Source organism: Leuciscus leuciscus (assembly GCF_965113295.1).
Source record: "Leuciscus leuciscus genome assembly, chromosome: 10".
Taxonomy (NCBI): Eukaryota; Metazoa; Chordata; class Actinopteri; order Cypriniformes; family Leuciscidae; genus Leuciscus; species Leuciscus leuciscus.
The window spans coordinates 7,026,395-7,051,767 of record NC_138734.1 but is presented as its reverse complement, the minus strand read 5'-3'; the positions used below and the strand labels follow the sequence as shown (position 1 = coordinate 7,051,767).

General features: G+C 37.9%; 2 protein-coding genes and 1 long non-coding RNA gene across 4 annotated transcripts; 2 read left to right on the top strand and 1 right to left on the bottom strand.

The window, feature by feature from the left end:
• Positions 1–101: 101 nt before the first annotated feature.
• Positions 102–16,432, top strand: napab (N-ethylmaleimide-sensitive factor attachment protein, alpha b). 2 transcript variants are annotated; one of them, XR_014209108.1, is made up of 11 exons: positions 102–279; positions 3,426–3,505; positions 3,694–3,810; positions 4,893–4,939; positions 5,937–6,014; positions 6,141–6,196; positions 6,560–6,644; positions 14,585–14,689; positions 14,797–14,865; positions 15,173–15,326; positions 15,361–15,492. XR_014209108.1 is itself a non-coding variant. In XM_082181456.1 (11 exons), exons 1-11 carry the CDS (start codon positions 182–184, stop codon positions 15,776–15,778), a joined length of 888 nt encoding a protein of 295 aa, XP_082037582.1. In that variant the 5' UTR covers positions 104–181; the 3' UTR covers positions 15,779–16,432. The 2 variants fall into 2 exon arrangements, 1 of the variants encoding a protein (XP_082037582.1); XM_082181456.1 differs by lacking the exon at positions 15,361–15,492 and adding an exon at positions 15,677–16,432 and having other exon boundaries at positions 104–279; positions 15,173–15,223.
• A 137-nt stretch (positions 16,433–16,569) lies between these two features.
• Positions 16,570–20,822, top strand: b3gnt2l (UDP-GlcNAc:betaGal beta-1,3-N-acetylglucosaminyltransferase 2, like). Its single transcript, XM_082181455.1, has 2 exons — positions 16,570–17,246; positions 19,181–20,822. Exon 2 carries the CDS (start codon positions 19,450–19,452, stop codon positions 20,713–20,715), a length of 1,266 nt encoding a protein of 421 aa, XP_082037581.1. The 5' UTR covers positions 16,570–17,246; positions 19,181–19,449; the 3' UTR covers positions 20,716–20,822.
• Positions 20,823–20,972: 150 nt separating this feature from the next.
• Positions 20,973–25,367, bottom strand: LOC309507296. The gene is made up of 2 exons (XR_014209110.1): positions 23,580–25,367; positions 20,973–23,419 (listed from the first exon to the last, which is right to left on the bottom strand). It is a non-coding gene; the product is annotated as an uncharacterized lncRNA (long non-coding RNA).
• Between the last annotated feature and the right edge of the window lie 6 nt (positions 25,368–25,373).

Below are 25,373 nucleotides of genomic sequence, written 5' to 3'. Positions count from 1 at the left end.
ATTAGGGTACTAAAAAAAAAAAAAAAAAAAAAAAAAAATATATATATATATATATAGAGCCCAACTTAACTTTTATTTTGAAAAGAAACAGTAGACGGGCATATTGGAAGTTTCCGGAGGGATGTGTTGATGTGGCTGGATTCCATAGTCTGCCGCTAAAGTTGATCTGTAAACAACACTCATGGATAACTCCGGTAAAGAAAAAGAGGCCATGGCTCTCATAGCAGAAGCCGAAAAGAAAGTGAAATCCTCGCAGTCGTTCTTCGGCTCTCTGTTTGGGTATGTTTTCTAACTTTTAACACACTGCTGATAGGCAAACCAGGGCAAACAGACAGTTAGCATGCTAGCAAGTTAGCTGTCAAACACTAACTTTATATAAGTAATTATTAGAATGAAAAGAAGAAGAAAAAAAAATTCCAAACATAAAATCTTGTGGCTCTATATCGCAAAGTTTGAGGTCTAGTCTTGTGATCTGGCGCTAAATGATAAAATAGTCTAGTCAGGCGACGAGAAATCAAGTCAGCTGACACCCTCTTCAGCCAGTTACAACATCACTCAGCGTATCTGATCACATGAACTCCGAGAACCATCAAAACCCTCATAGCTAAAAATGTAATTAACATTCATTTTATGGTAAATAAAAAAAACGTAATACGTGTGTCCTTCCTGACAACATTTACTGAACCGAAACAACTTCGGCTTACTTGACTACCTACACACACACACACACATACATTATATGTGTTTTGTGTATATATATATATATATATATATATATATATATATATATTAGAAAAATAATGTTAAAAATGATACAGGAGGCTTATATTAATAACGTTTATTTATAGCATAGCCTAGCCTACATCTCAATCAACATTGCAATTGCACAATTCCACGGGTATGAGCTCCATATTCTCACTATATCATACTATATGTGCAATAAAAGCCTCAAATATATTACTTTTTAAAATTATTTTAAATATATATATTTTGTTTAAAGGTTCATAAGGTTCATTCCATTTAAAAAAAAATATCCACATTCCTATCAACAAAATATATTTACTAATCAACATTCATTTTATGGTAACAAAAAGAATTGCTTAATAATGTGTCCCTCATGACAAATATTATATTACATATATTATTCAAGCTCTTTCGTATGTATATCGTGGCCACAAATTAACTATTCGTTCTTCACCGTTCTTCAAGCTCACATTATTAAGTTCAGTAATTTCACTTAAATGGCAATGAAAATAACCTATTAATTGTCATTTAAGTGAAATTACTGAACTTAATTGTATGAGCTTGATAAAAATGATCATTCTAGAAGAAAATTTCAGATGGCACTTAGAGGCTTTTGCATCTGAACTCTTCTCACACACACACACACACACACACACACACACACACACACACACACACACACACACACACACACACACACACACACACACACACACACACACACACACACACACACACACACACACACACACACAGAGTTGTAATCGATCTTATTCAACCCCCATTGCAAATCAGGTTTATTGGCAAAATGTACAGACGTTCAGCTGTTTGCATTGAACAAATCAAACAAAAGTAATTGAAATCGCTCAACACAACAAATGTTTCAAGTGGTTTCCCTAAATTCAACTGAAAATTCAACTTTTAATGACTTCTGCAGTCTCAAAATTATTCAACCTCTTCATGGCAAGCATCTTTAGTACATAGTAGAACACCTTTCTGCTGTTATGACCTGCTGCAAACGAGATGTATAACCAGACACCAGCTTCTGGCAGCGTTTCTGAGGAATCTGAACCTGTTCCTCTTGAGCAATGGCCTCCAGTTCAGTAATATTCATGAGATTAGTCAGGACTTAGTCAAGTCAGGTGACTGTGATGGCCACTGTAGAATCTTCCAGGACTTCTTCTGCAACCAAGCCTGGGTGGAATTTAAGGTATGATTGGGATCATTGTCCTGTTGGAAGGTCCGATGACGCTCAAGCTTCAGCTTCCTCACTGACGGCATGACGTTTTCTCCTAGGATTTCCTGATATACAAAAATGAATCCATCTTGCCTCCCACACGCTGCAGGTTTCCAGAGCCAGAGGATATAAAGCAGCCACAGAGCATCACCGAGCCCCACCATGCTTCACTGTAGGCAGACTGTCCTTTTCAGCATATGCTTCATTCTTCTTCCTCCAGACATACCGCTGATCCACAGGGCCGAAAAGTTCCAGTTTTGTTTTATCGCTCCACAGAACAGAATCCCTAAACTTATGTGGCTTATTAATATGATTTTGAGCAAATTGGAGCCGACTTTTCTTGTGCTTTTGGGTCAGTAGTGATGTACGTCTTGAAGTCCGGTATGCGTTTAACGCGCCTTACTGTGCAGCTGACACCTCAGTGCCTGTTGCCACCAAGTCTTGCTTCAGGTCTTTTGTCTTTCGAGGGTTTTTCTGAACCTGCCTTCTCAGAAATTTGGTTGCAGCCGTTGATCGCTTCCTTTTTCTGCCCTGTCCAGGTAGTGTAACCACTGTTTGTTTAACTTTGAACTTGCGAACTATGCTTCCAACGGTGTCTCTAGAAACATTTAGTACCTTCGCTATCTTTTTGTATTCTGTTCCTTGTTTGTAAAGGGTGATGATATCTTCTCTTAACTTTTTGGACCATTCTTTTGACTATTTCTAATAGGAATGCACCGAAATGAAAATTCTGGGCTGAAACCGAAACCGAAACTTCTGGATACATTTGTCCCAAAACCAAAACCAAAACCGAAAATAATCGGAATATCGGCTGCAAAGTGGGCACTTGCGAGCACCCTTCTGAAACCTAAAATGACAAATGGGACACCCTATGGTCTCATGGACTTAACGGGCATGCAGCAGCGATTGTAAGTCCACAAGACCGAAAGTGCACATGAAGTGTGCTCTTTGTGACAGGGCCTGAGCAGTTGCTTTGAAGTTGTGCATCTTCAGAAGCGGAGCCGCTTGCAAAGTTACAAAACATGCTGCGTCCATAGGTAATTCCTGATTGCTGAACACAGAGGGCCGGGGCAGCGCGGCATATTTTCGGCTAAAATTTTAGGCCTTTTTTCTCTTACGAACAAAAAACGAAAATAATAATATTATAATTTTCGGTGCATCCCTAATTTCTAACATGGAGTCAAATGTGACACTCAACAAACCTAGCCAGTTCAGATATTTCATGTGTTCTAGCTCAAGCAAACCTGGTGCAACTAATGAAGCCCTTGATTTGCATCAGGTGTGCTTGAGACAAATATTTAGCAGATTATATACATATAGTATGTACTCTATAAATATGTCTGCATGCCATGTGTGGAGCTCTGTAGTTTATGCTTTGTTATAATTTATGACTTGTTATGATTTGTTTGAAATCATCATTCTAATATTCATTATATTTCACCAGGGGCTCTTCAAAGATGGAGGATGCTTGTGACTTGTATGGAAGAGCTGCAAATATGTTCAAGATGGCCAAGAACTGGAGTGGTAAAGACATTACATTTAGCTTCAGTATAAATAACATATTAACATATCTACTTTTGACTTTTGTCATTTTGTCCTCTTCATTTACATGTGTGAATGGGACAAAAATGAGGAAGAAGTTTATGTTAAAGCATACAGTCTATTTATGTTTATTTAATGTTTGCATTTTGTTGTGTAAATGTGTTTGTTAGCTGCAGGAAATGCTTTCTCGCAGGCGGCCCTCCTACACCTGCAGATGCAGAGTAAACATGACGCAGCCACCAACTTCATTGATGCCGGAAATGCCTTCAAAAAATCCGACCCTCAAGGTATTTATTTAAATGTCACGTTTACATTTCTCAACTACTATTAACAAGTATGCTTTGGGTCTCATTCCCTAACTGTGCACACACATAAAGTTGTGTGTGAAATCAGTGTACAAAGATTTTCACGAATATATCATGATTCATCAATAACTTTTGCACTAAAATGTATTCAGAATTTTAAACAAAAATATGAAATATTATTGCAAGTTAAAACAACTGGTTTGTATTTTAATACATTTTCAAATGTTTTTGCTTCTTAATATTTTTGTGGAATTTGTGATACACTCCCATTCAGAAAGAAATACTTTTATTCAGCAAGGACACATTAAATTGATCAAAAGTGACAGTAAACCTTAAGTGACACAAAAGACGTTTGGAAAGTTACAATAGATTTCTATTTCAAATAAATGCTGTTCTAGTGAACTTTCTATTCATCAATAAATCCAGAAAAAAATGAATCAGTCTGCACAAAAATATTAAGCAGCAATAAAAGTTTTCAACGTTGATAATAATAAGAACCACTATTAATAGAGCACCAATAAGTCAGCAAATCAGCATATTAGAATGATTTCTGAAGGATCATGTGACACTAAAGACTAGAGGTAATAGCTTTTGAAAACTGTAATAATATATAATAATTTAGAGTTTTTGATCAAATAAATCCAGCCTTTGTAACATGAGACTTCTTTCAAAAACCTTTTAAGTGCATCTTTAGAGAGTGTCATGTTTGTTATGAGTGACAAAAGGTGAGTTTGCGCGGAAAGCCCTTATATGGGCGTTTTAATCAAATGACTTGCCTAACGCATGCGGTTGCTCATTTAGAATACAACAAATACATTAATGTTAAAATGAGGTAAAAAATTATTCATATGCATTGTGAATTAGTATAACAAGTTCTCCTGTGTGTACAAATATGAATAATTAACACATTTATTAGTGAATGAGACCCATTGTTTTGTTTTTTTGTGCACCAACAATACCAAAAAAATGGGTTCTTATTACTTTTGAGTTAATAGTTATCTAGCAATCTGCAGTTCATTGGAAATGATTATGGTTCAGTCAGATGTCTGTCATTCTCTCCACAGAGGCCATAAACTGCCTGAACAGGGCCATTGAGATCTATACAGACATGGTAAGAGTCTTTCTTACATCTGTGGAGGCTGTAGACAGTGTTTTAAAAACAAATAGAGCTGCTTTAGTGGCACAGAATCATTTTGACTCTTTTCAACTAGTCTTTTTGCAGTGAAAACTTGTTTTGGAAATTATTCAACATATCCAAAGCATTTGTTTATAAAACATATTGCAAGTTACTTAATACACCACTGGAGGGCACTGTAACCCAATGCATGTGTTTTAGTGTGCAGAGACCTGAGTTCTTATTCCCGCTTTCACAGACAAGATTTAAGCCTAGTCTCAGACTAAAATGCATGTTTGTGCTGTTTTAACTGAAATCAATTTGCACTGGCAAATCTTAAAATGTCAGTGCCATTGTTTTATCTCAAGAGGCACACCAGTCATGTTTTTTTCTAAGCCACGTTTATAAAAGATACTTAAATATCCTAATTAAACCAAGGCCTAATCCTGGCTTAATCCAAGCCCTGTCTGTGAAAATAGGCCTAAATGTCAAGTTTTTAATCACAATAAAAAAAAAAATGACAATATGACCTGTAATTCCTGATGAAACCACAGTCTCAAACTTTTAACTTGAGAATATCATGAGCAGATGGAAATAATCTCCAAAAACCAGTTACTGTTTTTTTTTATTATGTATGGGAACCTTAAGGTTGTCAAATGCCATGAGATGCGACTCCCCAAAAACTTGATATTTATGAATTCGTTTTTTAAGATATTTGTAAAACTGCTTATTAAGTTTTGATATTTTGAAATTAGATTAGATTTGAAATTAGATATTTTGCTTGCAGAATTTTTTTTTTAGCAGTATAATCTGATATTTTCGAATGGCTTTCAATGGAGGAAATAGTTTTCCCCCAATGTAATGGTGTAGTTTTTCGTCTGAAACTGACCAGCTGAACTCGTGAAAGACATTTAAAGACATTTGCGTGTTTCCTCTTGCCTGGGAGGAATGAACCCGCATCACTAGTGATTGTTTTGTGTTTCTCATCTTGTAGGGTCGATTTACAATCGCAGCGAAACACCACATCACCATCGCTGAAATTTATGAGACTGAACTGGTGGATATTGACAAGGTCAGACTTTTTTTTGTCACAATATTAGATAATTTTCTATTGTAAACCATCAAGTTTATACAAAATCTGAAAAGAAAATGTATTCACCTTATTCAGTGGTTGTTGTACTTTATAACCTTTTCTCAGGCCATAGCTCACTACGAACAGGCAGCAGACTATTATAAAGGCGAGGAGTCCACAAGGTACGGCAGTTTTGAAGCTATTTTTTTCCCTGCTGTTGCTCAATACTTATAGGTCTTCAGTGACGATGTTGAGAAGACCAGTACAAAATGGGTTATCTATAAATTCAGATGTTCTCCAGGAAATAGTTTAGATTACTTATTAAAAGATGTAATGAATAGCAAGCATGTTTGCTGAAGCAGACCTTTGCCCCCTTCACACAGTTACAGTACTATTCGAGATATATGGCCTTGTAGGCAATTTATGACACTATTATTCATTAGTTCATGGCCTTTTTGGGGGATTTTTCCCGTAATTGTAACAGAGTCATACTCTAGGACTGTGAAATAGTTTCTAATCTGTTCACTTTGTTTCTGATGCCAAAGTTCAGCCAACAAGTGCTTACTCAAAGTTGCCACCTACGCCGCTCAACTGGAGCAGTACCCTAAAGCCATTGAGATCTATGAACAGGTATACCAAACATATCACAGCCTTGGTTTCAGTGCACTTGATCTCATTGGAGATCCCATATAAGGGTCATCAGAGTCTAGCCATAAATATTTCCTTGTACAAATTTGTGTTGCTAACATTGATCTGAGATACGTAAATGAAGGTAGCTGTTAAAGGGATAATTCATCCTAAAAGGAAAAGCAAGTCATCATTTGGCCACCCTGGTTTTGTCCGAATGCCCTTCTTTCTTTCTTTCTTTCTTTTTTTAACCACAAAAGGAGAATTTAAAAAAAAATGTCCCGCTCACGCTCGTGAGTATAATGGCAGTGAATAGCGATTATCAGGGCCGGCGCTCCGCACACGCACATCACGCACTGCGCGTAGGGCACCAAGTGCTTGGGGGGGCACCAAAAAATCTGGGTCGTGAAAAATCATCACAATAGGGTACTAGTATAAATAACAAATAAAATATGTCTAAAGCATGTTAATATTGGGTTTAAGTGGTCGTTCAATGAGGCCTATTATATGTTGATCCGACGAAAATTATGTGTGTATTTAAGTGGTCCAGTGGTAGAATTTTTGCCAAGCGTGTCAGAGGTTCTGAGTTCTAATCCGCACTCATATCGTTTTTTTTTTTTTTTTTTTTTTCATCAAAACCGATTATGTTTTTTAGTGGTTGTATATCAGGCAGGGACACTTTTTGTTTTCTAATTGTACCGGAGCGAATAGAGAGTCTCTCCACAACGGATTGAAACGCGCGTCTGAGTGAAGGCTGTGCGCGAGCCAGAAACAAACATAGTATCCGCGCCACTGATCGCTCGGCAACGAGCACTTTGATCAGTTGATTTAAAAAAACAACACATTTCAGCGCTAGATCGACTCTTATTTAAAAAACGAATGAAATGAATGCTCTGCTGGTTAACTGGAGATGTTTTGTTTGTTTGTATTGGTACATTCGTGCCGCGAGATGTTTCAAAAGTGGTGGGGACATGTCCTACCCGCAAATTACGCCTATGCGTATGCATGTCCAGGGGCGTCGCTATAGTAGTGCAAAAGATCCGGGGCTTTAGCCCTGCATGGCTAAAATCTTTTCTTTTTTTTTTTTTTTACTTTGAAACTGCAATTAGAAGAAAAAAACCCCCCACAATCTCAGTGTTTGTATATTTTCATATTCACAGAGTTGTCAAATTATGGACAGAATTATTATATTGTGCCTGACCTTTGCACTTTTAACTTTCTGTGTTTACATTGTTCAGTTCCAAATCTGTGTTTTTAGTAATTGTGGTGGTATTTGGTATTTATAATTTTAATGCTTAGGGCACCCAAATGGCTAGCGCCGGCCCTGGCGATTATGCTTTATCAAGCTTTAAAAAAAGATGCAAAAATATCACAGGATTATCTCGTGTGACTCGTGCTGTATATTTCAAGTGTTTTGGACGTGTAACGATAGGGTTTGGTGAAAAACAAACCGAAATTTCAAGTATTATTTAACATAAAAAAACAAAGAACTCCCGCACACTATCCGTACTTGCAAAAAAGTATCAAATTCTTTATTGGCAACGTTTCGGTCTCATGACCTTCATCAGGCATATATTATTTAACGAAAAGCCTGACCTTGGCCGTTGGTCTTCTGTGCACGGCATGTGTTCATGAGACTCTGTTAGTGCCGCAGTTTCCGATTGAAAAAGCACGCAAGTCGTGGTCACTTACTGGCTCGAAAGAGGAAGCTAGCGCTTCTCCATCAGCGTGTTAAATTCTTTATTTTAAGGTGTTTTTTTATTTTATTATAAGGTGTTGTTGACCGGGGCCGGTTTCACAAAGCTAACCGTAACCCTAGTGTTAGACAAGTCTTAAATTTGCTCATAGACTAGTCTAATGCAAGTTAGACTGTTTCACAAAAATAAAGACTGACTTAATTTAGACCAAAAAAAATTTGACACCTTACCCCCAGGCTAACTTAGGTCTAAGACTCTGTTACCTTGGCAACCAGCAGTAACAATCAGTTACATTACAAACAGCCAAAAGAAAAGGGAAAATGGCTCATAATTTGTGGTTTGCTGACGACGTTATGGAGAGAGCTATGAGAAGGGAATATTTCCTCTTAAATATTTCTTTTTTGGCATCTTGTACCATGTTTTTGTATCTTTTCTGTACGTCTTTAACGCTCCGCTCAACGGTCGGATTAACGCTGTTAACTTTCATAGCAATCTTTTTCCAAATTAAACATTTCCTACTACATTCTCTGCTAATTTTCCCAAGTGAAATGTCCTTGTAACTGTTATACTCCTCCAACAAACACATATTTTCCGCTGGGGGTAAACTGCACTGAGCGGTTGAATGCGCTTGCTCGATCCGGCATGTTTTTTGTTTTGAAAAGTCTTATTTTACCCAGAATGCATTGCAGTGTAGTCCTACATAAGATAGTCAGTCTTAAGTGCTTTGTGCAACGGTCTGATTTAGATGTCTATCTGAAGTCTGACTATCTACTATAAGCCATAGTCAAAGTCTATCTTTATGAAACCGGCCCCTGGTTTTGTATCGGATGTTACTTGTGTGTTGACTCTGCTGCCTTTTGATCGCCTGCATCTGTCTTCTGGAATTTACCTGCTGCTAAAATGCGTCCTTGCTGGATTTTACTTGTTTTTATACGGGCATTATTTGGACTTTACGGCAAGATTTATTTCGACTACCCAGACTGCACTATCAAGGCTCGAAATTGCGACCATTTTGGTCGCATATGCTCCTGAAATTTAATCTGTGCGACCTAAAAATATATTTGGGAGCATTTGTGCAAGTGCTAATGGTTGTGGTGAGACCTGTTTTCATTTCTCTACAAAACGTTCACAAATTACTGTACAGTGTGTACCTTATGTGCGCTGATACGCAGTGTCCGGACCATCATTCTATCCAACGTTACATAACCAATCAAACTTCATCCTTACGTTCTTAACTTTTAAAGCAGATTTTAGATTGGTTAATATTAGCTGTCAATCACTCCCACTCCCTTTCACTGCTCTCCGTTGTCACGTGACAGGGAGCTGACTACGGCGTGAAATTTAAAAGGCTGAATAAGAGAGAAGATGACACGCTGACAGATTTCTTTTGCAAGCCGTCACCTAAAGTCACAAATAATCCTGAAGATGATGTGGTTAATGTGGATCCACCAGCTGAAATGAAATCGTACAGCTTTTGGAGAGAGTGGCTAAAAGATTTTGAGTGGCTCCGCTATGCTGATGGTTCAATGCATTGTGTTCACTGTAAAACCTGTGGGACAGAGTTTTGCAGGTAACACAGCGTTCGCAACTGAATCAATACATTAAGCGCGAGAGCTTGGTTAAACCATAGACTGTAAAAAAATATGGACGTAGTGTCGTTGACGTCACCCGTAGGTTTCTGAAGACCGTTTTTGAAGCCTAAAGTGGGCGTGGCTGACCGTCGCCATCTTGGCAGCGCGTCACTCCCGAATTTATTTATTTTTACAGTCAGACAATGAGCTGAGGTAACGTGACGGCTAACAGACAGCAGACAAACGGCTAATGATGACTAATGACCACAGCAGCGGGAATCCTCCTGTCAAAAGTGGACACCCTTAATTATGCAGAACTTTAAGGCTTAATATAATTTAAACGGATGAGTTATAAAAAAAAAAATCACCCCCCTCACAGTTGTCATGAAGGGCAAAATTAGCTGTATAGACAAAAGCCAGTTTTTGCTCCAGGCTGTAAACATGTTTTTTTCTGCTGTAAAGTTGGGCATTTCAACATGGGGGAAATGTAGCCTGGGTTTCCCCATGCTGCCTTGTGCGCAGCGCGATTTTATTCACGCTGCTAGGCAGCCTGGATTCCATGGACTAGATTTTCGCCTCAGCGAGGGGACCAATCACAGAACGGGGAGGGAGCAGCAAGATGATGACGACGTCTATGCGACACACCGAAGCAGTTTGTTTATATCTATGGATCCAACATGGCATCAGACGCGAAGTTACCTTTCGATGCAGCCTTAGATAGTGTTCTAAGTAGTTTAGAACGCAAGTTTATTTCGTCGTCTTCCTCGTCGAATTTCTGTCGCTCTACATACGTCATCTGGTATATTTGAAACGATTGGCTATGAGCTACGTACAGGCGCATTTGATAGACATTCGTAGCGTCCAATAAACGGCTCTGGGCATTCGTAAACCACGCCTCAAATACGAGAAAAATGAACATGTGGTTCCCAGACCACGTCTCAATGAGAAAGAGGTCTGACGTTAGCCAGCAGGGCCGGCTTTGCCGACAGGCGACACAGGCGGCCGCCTGGGGCGCCATCTGCTGGACGGGGTGCAAAATTGCAACAAAAAAAAAGTTAATTAAATGTATGTATCGTATTATGAAAGCTGCGCACACGCTGTACACTTCTACTTTGCACTGTCCACACACTGCTTGTATTTGTCCATTTCTTTTACTAGATTATACAATCCTAAAAAATGACTGAGTCACTCTGACAGGCAGCTGTCAAACTCACGCGCGTTGCTCAGCAACCGGGAGTGGCGCGAAAACATCTGACAGCTGGTTTTAGCGCTTTAAATGATGGGGTAAAAGTCCCCCCCCCCCCACCGGTTGTAGGCTATAAATGATCATATATATAATCTTTTATGATGAAAAGAACACCCAAGCCATCGGGATCGGCTTTCCGAAAACGAAGGGAGGAGGAAGAAGAACGGGCCCAAAGCAGAGGTATGTAGACTATATCATCAAGCTCACAGCCTACCCGGAGGAGATAAAGACAAGGATGACCAACAACTTTTTGACATTGACTCAATGACATTGGAAAGTGTTTGAGTTTGAGATTATCTCTTTGTGTAAATAGGGTTAGGGTCTCGCCTTGGGCACCAAATAACCTAGAGCCGGCCCTGTTAGCCAGGCTAGGGGAAATGCAGATTTGACTCACTTTTGCAGCCAGCCTCAAGTGGCCAGTTGATGAATTGCCGTTTAATTCACTTCCGTGTTGGTTTCAAGAGAGAGACAGGGAGGTTGCCGCTTGGGTTAAACACGGAGAGAGTGCCAAGCACAAAAAATGCAGGGACGACAAGTGTGTGGCAAACAAATCAGGTTCATCAGGTTCGATTATTAAGGCTTTTAATCATCAGGATGCTGCCGGTCGTTCCGCTCTACTGGCAGAGCTAAATGTCAAATTCTGTGGGTGCTCCTGAATTTTTGCCGGTGCTCCTAACTTTTTGAAGGAGCCAGTGCTACCAAGTAAAAAAGTTAATTTCGAGCTCTGTCTATGCTAAAATACTCTGCCATGGAACTTTTACAGCTTGGTCATTCTGTGCTACTGGTGTTTGGGAAAAACTGCGATCGCTACATCTTCTCCGCCTTTTCCGCTATCACTGTTATGCGGACGACACCCAGATTTATATCAGCTCTCAGCCTGATCTCTATTCTTCCTCTTCAGAACTTTCTGAATGCATTTTGGAAATCAAAGGGTGGATGAAACTCAACTTTCTAAAACTAAATTGCTCCAAAACTGAAATCTTATTAGTTGGCACTCCATCTAATGTCAGTAAATGTAATGATTTTAAACTTTCAGTAGACAACACTCAATTGTCCCCTTCTGGCCAGGTGCGTAATTTGGGCGTGATTTTTTATTTATTTATTTATGCTCAGCTAACTATTAATTCTCATTTTAAAAACATAACAAAGGTTGCTTTTTTCCATCTGAGGAACATTGCTCGTATTAGACCCTTTCTTTCTAGGCCTGATGCAGAGAGGCTTATCCATGCCTTCATCACGTCAAGGCTTAATTATTGCGGGTTTACCAGCAAATTCTATTAAGGGGTTGCAATGTATACAAAACTCTGCCATACTTGTTTAGACTTGTACATCCTCAAGCCATCACATTACTCCCGTGCTCCAGCAACTGCATTGGCTTCCAGTTCAGCCATGTATTGATTTAAAAATTCGGATTTTAACCTATAAATCAGGGTTGGCTCCAGATTAAATCTGTGATTTGGTTACTCCATTCATTCCCACTTGCACTCTCCGCTTTGCTGGCTCTCTCTCTCTGTGTCAGCCTCGTTGTAAATTAAAAACCATTGGGGGAAGGGCCTTTTCCTATAACGCGCCTAAGTTATGGAACACACTACCTGCATCATCTATTAGGGATGCTGCTTCTGTGGATTGTTTTAAGAAACTTAAGACACATCTTTTTAGTCAAGCTTTTAATTTATATTTTTATTGTGTATTTTATGTATATATATACACAATATTATTATTATATTTTGATTTTTTGATTTTGTTCTGTACATGCTGTTGCGCTTTGAGTCTGAGAAAGGCGCATTAAAAATAAAATTCATTATTAAAATATTCTATATTATCTAAACTATTCTATACAATTACACATAGAATGCGTAATTGTATAGAAACAAACGAGACGCGGACTGTCGAATGGGAAAAAGGCAAGGTTATAGACCCCTTTTCAGTTAGTAAACATTGTGACGTTTTTTTGTGGGCGGAGCTTAGGTGGAGGCAGAACGATTCCCCTGGCCACATCACTAACGCTAGTTAGCAAGTTTTGTTAGCTTGTTTTTAACAATGACTGGAGAAAATCCAATTTTATCTGAATATGTAAGGTCAGTCAATGTCCAGATCTGTGATTGTTATTTGGAAAAGTGAACTTTAATGGACAGAGCCAGATTGGCCGACCAGTACACGTTCAATCTGACAGGATTACCTCCACTGCACTTATGGCAACTGTAGAAAATGAGATGACACAAACAGTTTCCTTTGTTTAGTCTCTAGTCGTTAGCTAGCAAGTTACCTAACTGCAAGTTGTACGACTAACAAAGTTAGCTAACTTATGCGCTAAACAAATTAGCATTACGTGAGAAATCACTTAACTTGTTCCCCAATTTCTGATGGTATCTCTAGGTGGGCATGCATGGGAAATCTTTAGACACGTAACCAAACCATAATCCATCCAACAAAAGACAATAGTTGATTGATATGAAGTGTGCGCTGCAAACACGAGCATTTTTGATGATCGTTTCTGTCCAGTCTGCTCGTTTTATTGTGTTTAACCACAGCTGTCGTCTGGTTTTTTATCAGGCAAAATGCGATAATTTCCAATTGGAGGCTGGAGCATGTACTCCGTCGATTCTGGCACCCAACAACATAGCAAGATGACATTTTAGGCTTCTTATGTAGCCGACTATAAATATTAATAGCTGACAAACTAGCTTATTTGTATTGGCCGCCTCCAGTTTTCCCTTTGTTTTGCCTCCAGCTAACGATGTGACGTAATATTGACGTCGGCACAAAAAGGGTCTGTTAGACGAGAGTTGTATAACCCACAAACACGTCTGTCTAGAGTGTTTACAGCGAAAACAATGGAAAAACAGCTCAGTGGAATGCAAAAGTCTACCAAGAACTACTACTGTATGTTAGATATGTTTGCATGTGGGTGACTTGAAGAAATGTTTAGCATTTTTCTTATTTTATATTATTTCTGAGCATATATCAATCATTCTGATGATTCTTCTGCATGTTGATGTTGGTCGCTATTCACTGCCATTATATGGACCAAATATATTTTTTTCAAAATTTCGCTTTTTGTGGTCTGAAAAAGAAAGAACGTGATACTGCATTAGAACGACACCCAGGTGAGTAAATGATGACTTAATTTTCACTTTAGGGAGACATATCCCTTGAAGAGTGATGATACACATGTTTCACCAGTCACAAAAACATCACATTTATACCACAGTCCTAATATCACTTTTTCTCATTTTCTCAAGTGAAGCCTGATCGGATCTCATGTGTGGGTTTCATTATCTAATTAAAAGATCTCAAGAATGCAGTCAGTTTAACCTCAAACTCACTATTTGTACATCAGCTTGAAACAAGAAGTTGCATCTTTTTGCAAATGTAGATTTGGAGGAAAAAAGTTAAGCTATTTCTTTATTTGTGCTGGTGGGTTTCCAGGTGGGAACGCATGCAATGGACAGCACTCTGTTGAAATACAGCGCAAAGGACTATTTCTTTAAGGCAGCTCTCTGCCACTTTTGTGTGGACATGCTGAATGCTAAGGTATGAAACACCCTACAATTACGCATTCCTTCAAACAAGCAATGGAAAACAGCGGTGTCTTTTGCAGCTTCCTTTCATATTCCTTGTCTTTGATGCCCCCCTTGTAGCTTGCCCTCCAGAAATATGAGGAAATGTTTCCGGCCTTTTCAGATTCACGTGAATGCAAATTGTTGAAGGTAAGGTTGGCTCTCAGCTCAGTATTTATACAAGCCATTTTTGTATTCTTCCTGCTAAAGGTGGGTTTCTAGATTGCAATGATATTTAACCAAATCTGCTGAGAGTTCAAACTATACAAATTGTAATCGCAACTGTTTTAAACCAGTATGTTTAAACGAAACTTTCTGGTGATGTGAAAGTATTGTGAATAAACCACAATCATTCTGCCTGAAAAGTGTGTTTGGTGACATTAGCACACTGTGGTCCTGACAGTGGGATAATGCATGAATTATGTGCTTAAAATGTTCTTTTCTGTTTTTTTAACAGAAACTTTTAGAGGCCTTTGAGGAACAGAATGTGGATTCATATACTGACGCTGTAAGATGAGCTATTAACTGCTCTTTCCATTTGGTTTCACACATATCTACTGATTATTTAAATATTACACCATCCTTTGACAACTCAGTTTCACTAAAAACAAGTAAAACTTGACAACTCAGTTTCACTAAAAACAGGTAAAACTACCCATGTGACACGCCGAAAGCCTTTATCAGTAGCCATGATTCCACCCACCTATTTTTATGCAGTTTTTAGGGTATTGCGTTAAAAAAAAATGATGGATGGAAACACCAAGATGTGCATAAACAGCGAAATAAACCTAAAATTCTCGGGACAGAAGCATGTGTCCAAATTTTAATCTTAACCGTTGTATTTCATCAGATACGATCTGTAAACAGGGCTTTAAGTGTAAAATACCGAACTTGTCCTTTAAGCCGAACGACACCAACTTTATCTTCATCAATTTCACTGTCATTTCTCTCCATCCTTCAGGTGAAGGAGTACGACACAATCTCACGGCTGGATCAGTGGCTCACCACCATGCTGCTTCGTATCAAGAAAACCATACAAGAAGACGAAAGCGACCTTCGCTAAGATCCTCCTCCTGACCTCTTCCCCTTTCCGCTCGCTCTGCCTCGTGCCTTTAACAGCACAACTTCAATACGATGGTCGACTGTCTCTCTCTTTTACCACCAGCTCAACTGTCAGTGCCTTAATTTCCTTGCTTTACCTCAGACCACTCTCTCTATGACATGCCGTGCCGCCAGACCTCAAAGAACACTAAATAAAGTGGGGCTGGTTGTTTAAATGTGATTTTGAGCGAGTGTTGCGTGAGAACTGAAACCAGCCACATTTATATTATGGGGTGCTGTGCACACCAAGCTTCAGGAATGCTTTGTCATCTGGCTATTACTGTATTACTGAGCTCAAAAAAAGTAGTTCTTTCTGTTAACCTCTTTAGTTGTGGCATACATATTTTAATTCTTAGCGGAAGTAGGCCTACCTTATCTTGCATCTCTGCATATTTTGCTTGCGACTAATCTTTTTAATCAAAATTTTCCAGTTTGTTTGTTTTTTTATTGTTATTATTTTGGCTTAAGGAGAAGTAAAAGAAGGACTGATTCCAACATGTACAGGGTGATTTTATTTATTCTCTAAAAAGTGAAAGGCAAGTGCTGGCCTGTCCTGTAACGTTTAAAATATTTACTTTCATCTGTGATTAAATTGTCTCTCAGCTTAAAATCTAAATACATTGCTTCTGTAATTAATAGAGCTGCATGTTTTAATGCTCTGGTGTGCAAGGAAGTTTATAGAGGACATCCACCCAACATAACCACTTCCTCACCACACTGGAAAAATTTGAGATTCATTAGGGTCTTAATTATAAATATATTATAAATTAGAATCTTTTCATTGAAAGATGACATAAGAAGAAATTATATAAACCATTTCTCTGCTTTGTTTATAATGTTAATATTTACCAGTCACAAATAAGTGATCAGCGGTCTTGTAAAACGTGTCTCGAGAGACAACTCTTGAATTTGCATGTTGATAAATGAACGAGGAAACATCAAAATATTTTCATATCGTGACAACTGTTTTTATAAGTCAGGAACACGTTCATGCCCTCAAAATAATTTTGAAATGCTGTTGCAATTATTTGTAAATAAATAATAATAAAAATAATGACTTGTGAATAGTGCTATATTCTCTAATTGTACATTGCTATTCTTGTTATGGCGGGGCTTAGGAGCCGTTCCTTACACATCACATCTGCATAAGCATCTCAGGGATTTGAAGACATCTCTGTTTTATATCAGAGCACTCCGCATAATTAAACTCCCAAGAAAAGGTGTTAACAGTCTCATGGTTCAGTGTCCAGGTGTGTTGAATGATAAGCACCAATCATAGACAGGTGCTGATGGGGAAAAAAGGGAGAGGCCGACGTCGTGTTTTACAGTGAGGAACAAGCTCACACTCCTCGTGGGCAACAACGTAACAACGCGGTTCCTGTTGTGAAGGCGATCAGTGTGGACTAAGAACATTCATAGACGCTCACACGGTAAGTCCTAAATGTTTTTTCTCTCTGTTTTGAAAAACGTTTAGCAGCTAACGTTACTTTTAATTTAAATTTAACTTGCCAGTCGGTTTAATACTTTCCATAGTAAGCCTTTACCTTTTATCCACCGTTAGTAATAAACTATCATAGATGGTAGCCTATAGCCTACATTCATCTGCTCAAATCTTATTCAAATTTTTACAGCAGTGATACCGCGACGATTTAATATAGGATCTCCTCTAAGAGCGTATTTCTTTGTTTAATAACTACTTTCTTGATCTATTGCTTTCTTTTGTAACAAATGTAGTGAACCTTATATAACTTATTTTTTCCGAAAACAATGCTTAACACATTGTAGGTAATGTGATTTTTTTTTTCCAAAGTCAGTTTCGTTTCTAAACGAGTTTAGAACTACCTTTTTCAGTAATGATATGACTCTAGCTGTTTCTCAACCTAGCGCACTGTCTTTAGGCAGATGTGGCCAAAAATGTAGTCTAGAAGCAAGTGTTTAGACTGGAATTCTAGTAATGCTTAATGCATGCATGCGCATATATGTTCAGACTGATTCACACATACACATTTATTCATTTAGCAGACGCTTTTATCCAAAGCGACTTACAAATGAGAAAAATAGAAGCAGTTAAACTAACAGTATGACAACAATATAAGTGCTATGACCCTTCTGTTTAATCTAACGCAGTAGGCCTACATGTTTTTTATTTTTTATATAGAATAGAAGAGAAAGTGTTAGTATTACTGGATCAAGTGCTGTCGAAAAAGAAGCGTCTTCAGCCGCAATATGCATATGCACCTACACTGTTTAACAAAAACATTAAGTGAAGCAGTAAGCATTTTACCTTAAGTGTTTCGAACAGTTACATTTGATGAGGTATTATCTTGGAAATAACTATTTTGCCATGTAAGTTTTTGTAAACATGCTTAACATTTCAATTAAATAATGATTCAAGACAGATATGGTTAAAATAATAGTGGATTGCTTGTGGTTTATCCATAATACTGGTAATACTGGAAAGGCAAGCACATTCCTGAAAATAGCCATGGCTTTGAGATTCAGCCTAATTTAAAATGCTTTTAACATTGAATCAGGGCAAGGCTGAATCATAAGTCACATGTTAGATCAATCAGAATCCAAATACCGCTCCTGAAAGATAATCCATCGAGAAAGGAAACAAATATTTGCTTTAGATGTTTCTACAAGACCAAATGCACACATTTTCTAAGGTTGCCTGCGTTATCTGTCCCTGAGCTCATCTGTCCCTGAGCTCATCTGTCCCTGAGCTCAATACAGTGTCCTTACGGGAGTGAAATGTACTTCATCTATAGCGTGTACTGTTTAATTGGTCACCTGAGACCATATTTCCAATAAATGTAAAGCTTGTTTATTTTTAGATCCAAATATATGTTTGCCAATGTAGCTGTAACGTTGGCATCTACAAAGCTCTAGCCCTGTTCCAGTGAGTTTTAAAGAGGTTGTTCACCCAACAATGAATGTTCTGTCATCATTTACTCACCCTCATGTTGATCCAAACCCATACGACCTACTTCTCCTGCGAGGAGTTCAGATGATGCAAACTCTGAATCAACAGGCACCAATGCTAAATTTCTAAATATTCTAATCATTATGTTGACAACTTGTAATTAATAACTTCAATGAGCTCATTGTCTTAAATGTAATGCATTGTTTGCTATTTTAATTTTAATTTAAGCGAACTGTCACTTTAACTTTCAGAAAGTTAGTGTTTAGGCAAGGCTTAGAGCCCAGTGGTATTTGAGGTGCTATGTGATGTTCACAGTACAAAACCAAACAAACCGTACAAAACCAAACAAACGATCTTTGTTTTAATCTTTTTCAAACTGCTGTTCAAGAGGGTGTTCCTGTGATCTCACTTGCATTACTGTTTCCTTGTGTCTGTTAGGCTCACAGCTGAACTTGACATCAAATGGGAATATAATCGAAGAAACTGAATTCGGAGGAAGCTGCATATAACAGATGTTTGTCATGCTTATAAAAAGCAAGTGTAGGATCAACTAACATTGATCCCCCCCACCCCCACCCAAGAAAGAACAAGGAAACAGCAGCACTTCAACGCAAGAGCATTCTGTTGTGTGAACCCCACCATTTCCTGTTGAGACCAACTTCCTTTCTTGCTACGCAAAGTTAGCTTCTCTCAATAGTTGTTGTAAAATGAGAAAGAAGTATACAAAATTCTTCATCGTAGCAGTAGCTAGCTGCCTTTGCTTTGTCATATTCTATTCCAAACTAACGGATGTGGAACGCACACAAAGAGACTTTGCCACAATCCCTTCGGTTGCAACTTCCACTTCTAGAAAACCCACAGCTGGACTGACAAACACTATAACAAAAAAAAACAAAAGTGTTAGTCCAAATGAACTTCCTCCCCTTACAATTTCTGAGAAGTTCCGAAATGACATTCCCAAAAACGGTGCCTTCTGGAACCGAAAACTTCATTCTCTCGTCAGGCAGTTTGACTCCACCAACAATGAAACGCATAGGGAGGCGCATAAAAAGTTTCACTGTCAGCCTGAGAGTTTAGAGTTGCTACAAACGAACATTCAGGATATTCATTCGTATCCCCCTCTTTACGGAGACTTCCTTAAAAGTATGGAGTGTCGAGACCCACCGGTTCTTCACGATCAGCCTGGCAAGTGTGCGTCGGATCAAATTTTCCTTCTCTTTGCAATCAAATCCATCCCAAAGCACTTCGAGAGGCGCCAGGCAGTCCGAGAGACCTGGGGAAGAGAAGGGTCGTATGAAAACGGACTTCAGGTACGAACAGTCTTTCTGCTGGGTCGATCATCTGTGGATGATCCCAGTCTCGACAAAATAGTTTCATTTGAAGCTCAGCTGTTTAAAGACCTGCTCGTTTGGGATTTTCACGACACCTTTTACAACCTGACTCTCAAGGAGCACGTGTTCTTCAAGTGGATGCTGGATCACTGTCCTCAGGTGTCTTTCATTTTTAAGGGTGACGATGACGTTTTTGCCAACACTCAAGCAATCCTGAATCACCTGAAGTCTCTTGATCCCGCACAGGCCTCAACGTTATACACTGGGCAGATAATTTCTGATGCCACGCCATTACGGGACCCTAAAATCAAATATTATGTTCCTCAGTCTTTCTACGAAGGTCCTTACCCTCCTTATGCTGGTGGCGGTGGATTCCTCTTTTCTGGAAACCTTCTCCCATCTCTTTACCATGTTTCCTTTTACATACCCTTCTACCCTATTGATGATGTCTACAACGGGATGTGCTTTAAAGCAATTGGAATCACTCCGACCAAACACGATGGTTTCAAGACATTTGACATTCGGGAGCAAGATCGAGAGAACCCCTGTGTGCACAAAGACTTGCTCCTGGTGCACCAACGCAACCCTCAGCAGACCATGAGACTGTGGAGAAATATGCACAGCTCCATGCTGACCTGCTGATATGTTTGGGCAATTGTAAACGGACTATTATTAGACCAATTAGATGATGAATAAGCTGGCAACATTTTCTGGGGACAATAATGTGCATTAAAGTATCTTTCAAGACATTTCTGAGACTCTGGATGAAGGCTTTTTTTTTGTTTCTAGTTTTCACTTGGGGTTGAAATGACTTGGGATTGTTTCATTATTGTACTTGAAAGAGAACACGGGTGATGGTGATGAACACCATTTGTTTCTGTGCAATTGACACTGAGCTCTTTATAGGTTATCTTTAAGGCAGTGTTTCCCAACCCTGTGCCTAGGGGCACACCGACACTACACATTTCTGAACTCTTCCAAATCAAACATGCCTAATTCAACTCGTCTGCTCCTTTATAGAGACTTTAAGACCAGAAATGGATGGTCAGATAACAGACACATCAAAAATGTGCTGTTGGTGTGCCTCCTGGAACAAGGTTGGAAAACGCTGCTTTAAGGGTTAGATCGCCCAAAATTACTCTGTCCTGCAGAACGCTAATATTTTGAAGATTGTTTCAGCTGTTTTTTGTCCTTATAGTGAAATTGGTACTAAATCTTTCAAATTTCTAAAAAGACCAAGATTGTGTGAAATTAACTCCACTGGAATATCATGTCACTTCAGAAAATATGATCACGCTATTTGATGAACGGATCCAAATGGTTGCCATTCTTCTAAATATCTGTTTTTTTTTTATTATATTTTATTATTATTATTATTGTGGGTGAACCTTTATTGAATGTCAGACCTTGTTTTTCATGTTTCATGACGTTTGGTCACATTTTAATCTGTTCCTCATACAGAGATAACATGTTTCACGTGAGGGTGATAGAGTTCCCCTTCGAAGATTTTGCAACACTTTCCAGCTGATCACACTAATTTGCCATATTGAGAAACGGAAAACTGCTTGGTTTTAAAAAAGTAACTTCTGTGTGAGCTTAGCTTCATAATTTGCTGTGCTATTGAAAATAGATAATTAACCTTTTTTTTCCCCCTGCAAAATTTTACTAATGTGATTATACCTTTAGAATATGCAGTATTAGTGAAGCTGATGGAAGTTTTGAAAGTTTAACGTTTTGGCTTTTCGTTGACTTCAGCAGTTTGTCTTTTCTTCACAATATATTCTGTGTTCAATGGGAGAAAGAAAGCTACTATTTTTCAAGTTTGCATGTCCTCAAATTGGCATGGGAGTAAATAGCGAGGGTGGCAGTATTCCTTGGAAATCACTGTTCTTGGAAAGCACATGTTCCTGGAACATGAGCCTTGTGGGAGATGAATGTCTTATCAGGCATTATATATCTGGGCTGTGTTTCTCAAAAGCATCTTAAGCTTAAGTAGATTATAGAACCATTAACACCAATGGTCTCTACGATCAACTTGGCTCATTATGCTTCTGAGAAACACAGTCCAGAATGTTGAGCTATGACAAGTTTTGCGACTGGCAAAGTTATGTGAATTGTTTCTATTCGTGTGTAAAAATGTAACAAAGTATGAGATGTTGTATTTACACTCTAAAAAATGCTGTGTTGTTTTAACCCATGTGTGGGTCAAGTATAGACAATTCAATAAAACATTTAAAACAACTGTTGGGTTTGTCTGTATTTGACCAAAACATGGGTTGAAACAATCCAACATTAAGTTCAGTTTGTAGTATGTGCTGAAATGGTATTTAAATGTATAGGGCTAGGCTGTTATATCATCATTATTTTTGTTTTCCCCATGTCGCAGTATCCATGTGTGTCTCTGTGAATTATAATGAATTGCACAGCTAAAACATAATGTAAATTTCACATCAAAGTTATTGTGTGAGTGTTATATCTTGTTATATCCTAATGCAACTCAAGGGGCCGGTTCTGTTTAACAAGTATTGTAGGTGATGGACAGTTTCAATTTCATTTTGTATATGGAGGAAACATGCATTCACACAGAGCTCTCAGAAATGAGGAAGCTGTGGTAGGTAAGAATTCATCATTGTGACATGAATGAACAAGTAAGGCTACGTGCTGTGTGTCTACGTTCTTTGACACTTGCTTATGAGACTGAATATTGGTATCAAACTCTGCATCAACAAAACATCGTACAGGAACAGGATGTTTTGGGGCAATGATGTACTAAAAACAGGTTTTTCTTTAGCATTTTTCACGCAGAGATGACAATGTTTTCAAAATGATCCCTACTCATACGAATTCGCAGAAATGAATAAAAGCGTTGTATTATGCTTGCCAGGCCAGTAGCTGGAGATGTGACTGTAAAGAAACTACGTGCCTATAGACTGAACACGTAAGACACATGCACACAAATTCACCATTTTCACAAATTCGTGAATTATTTGTGAAAATTAAGCAATAATTAATTTACTGTTACAATAAAGACAGCATAGTTAATAATAAATAAATAAAAAGTTAATTTATAAATAGACACTAGAAACCACTAATTCAGTCACCATCCCCTACTGATTGAGATGGCCAATACAAGTTTGCATGGAAACTTTAATTATTTTCTGTTTTTCTAACATTAATCCTTGCCATTTCACTGGTAACATTGTTTTGTTGGCATACAGAGGACATTTAGGTAAAGTTATCTATTTATTGCTCTTTTCTCGTCTGTATTAGCATGTGGTGATGCTATGCTGATGAAAAAAAATAGAAAGATTCTATTTTGATTGATTTTTGTGTTCACTAGCAAAACCTTTGCATTCCCTCGAGAAACTTTGCTTTCACTCAAAAAAATCTAGGAACCTGGTGTTTTTATTTTTACTCCACATGTCGTTCCTACGGGGTCTCTACAAGGACTTGATGAAAAAATATGAGAAATTATAATTTAATGCTTTTGTGTTTGCTAACAGAACCTTTGCATTCCCCTGAGAAACTTTGCATTGACTCAAACTATATTTGAACACTTCTGCAAGCAAATTCAAAGTTAATCAGGGGAATGCAACACTTTTTCAAGAGAATGCAAATCTCCAGGAACAGGATTTGGCACCCTTGCCCTAGTCTCAGACTACATACCACATACTTATGAGTATGAGTATGTATGTACTCATACATATGTGGCCACATACTTAAACCCCTGCTTTAGGGGATCTGTACATTCCAAACCCTTTGTAAGATCTTCACACAGACCTTTTTTTCCTACAATAATACAAAAAGCACACAATTGACAAACTATTAGTTGAGTGAAATTAGAAACTTTACACAACCATTGTAAATTTAGCAACAATATTTATACAGAGACCTGACTGTTACAATAGAGCCAGCATTTTACTAAGTTAATAATAAAGTTAATTTATAAATAGACTGTTAAAACTATTAATACAGTTACCAATCCCTACTGACTGAGATGGCCAATACAAGTTTGCATGGAAACTTGAATTATTTTCCTTTTTTCTAACATTAATCATTGCCATTTCACTGGTAACATTGATTTGTTGGCATACAGAGGACGTTTAGGTAAAGTTATCTACTTATAACTCTTTTCTCGTCGGTATTTGTCTTGAGGTAGGCCTCATCCAAATGACGTATTGATTTCAGTACTTTCCTTTTTGTGGAATTTGGATTAGGTTAATGATTACTTCAAGTATGGATTTATGAGGTCGAATGGTACTGTACATGCTGATAGCTTGATTGTTTCTCATGAACTGAGGCACTAATAACTGTGAACAGGCTGTTTTTAAATATTTGCTCATTAATTTCCCCAGGGGCTATTTTTTATTATTTTTTTCTTGTTACAAGTTTTTAGCACTTTCCTCACAGATCCTGCTGATGTCTTTATCTTCATGTAGAACATTTGTAAGGTTGTTTGAGTGCATCGGTGTATGAGAACCCTGGTGGTAATTATTCTGTGAGAATGTGACAGTCTCAGAGACTTTATTACCAAACTTATTTAGAATCCATATTGTCAGTTTACATCAATAAATGACAGGGGAAAATGTGACATGAAAAGTTTTTTGTCTTACGGTGTTGATTCTGAACACATAATGATTGTGTTGTTTTCTTGGGCACAATATTTAAGAGCTTATTTTCAGTAGTCTAATTATATTCTGTAATATTTTGTTCTGTCTCTTATTGTAATTACATAATTATGAGATTGTTATTGGTGAGTTTCACTGTAAAATAGTGCAAAATGCCGCTTTAATTTTTTGAGAAAATTCACAGCAATTTCATGCAATTACTGACTTGAGAAATTCCACTGGTTGTTGACATCAAGTTTTTGGTCTGTCTGATATTTTAAGATAATTTAACATTTAGTCTGTTGATATTAATCATGAAAATTGAAACACTTTTTTTCAACTGGTTGTGGAGTTTAGAGAGATGATTATTTTACTTGTAGTGCCTCCTGGTGCTGAACTACAATATTCACTGTCCTTCCTCAGAAAGTTCACGTCTAGACTGCATGAGCGTTCCCATGACTATATTAATTATATTAATAATAAATTAATATTATATCAATACAAAAACGATTATGTCTATTTATTTCTATACCTATAATATGTCCTTAAAGTCCTATAATATGCATGACTCGTGTCGTCTGTTTTATGCAGTAATTGTTGTGTGTTCTCTTCAGAGTTTTTAAAAAGCACAACATGAAGAAATAAACTCATCCTATAATAATACTACAGCAAAAACAGTTCAAAATAGGCTAT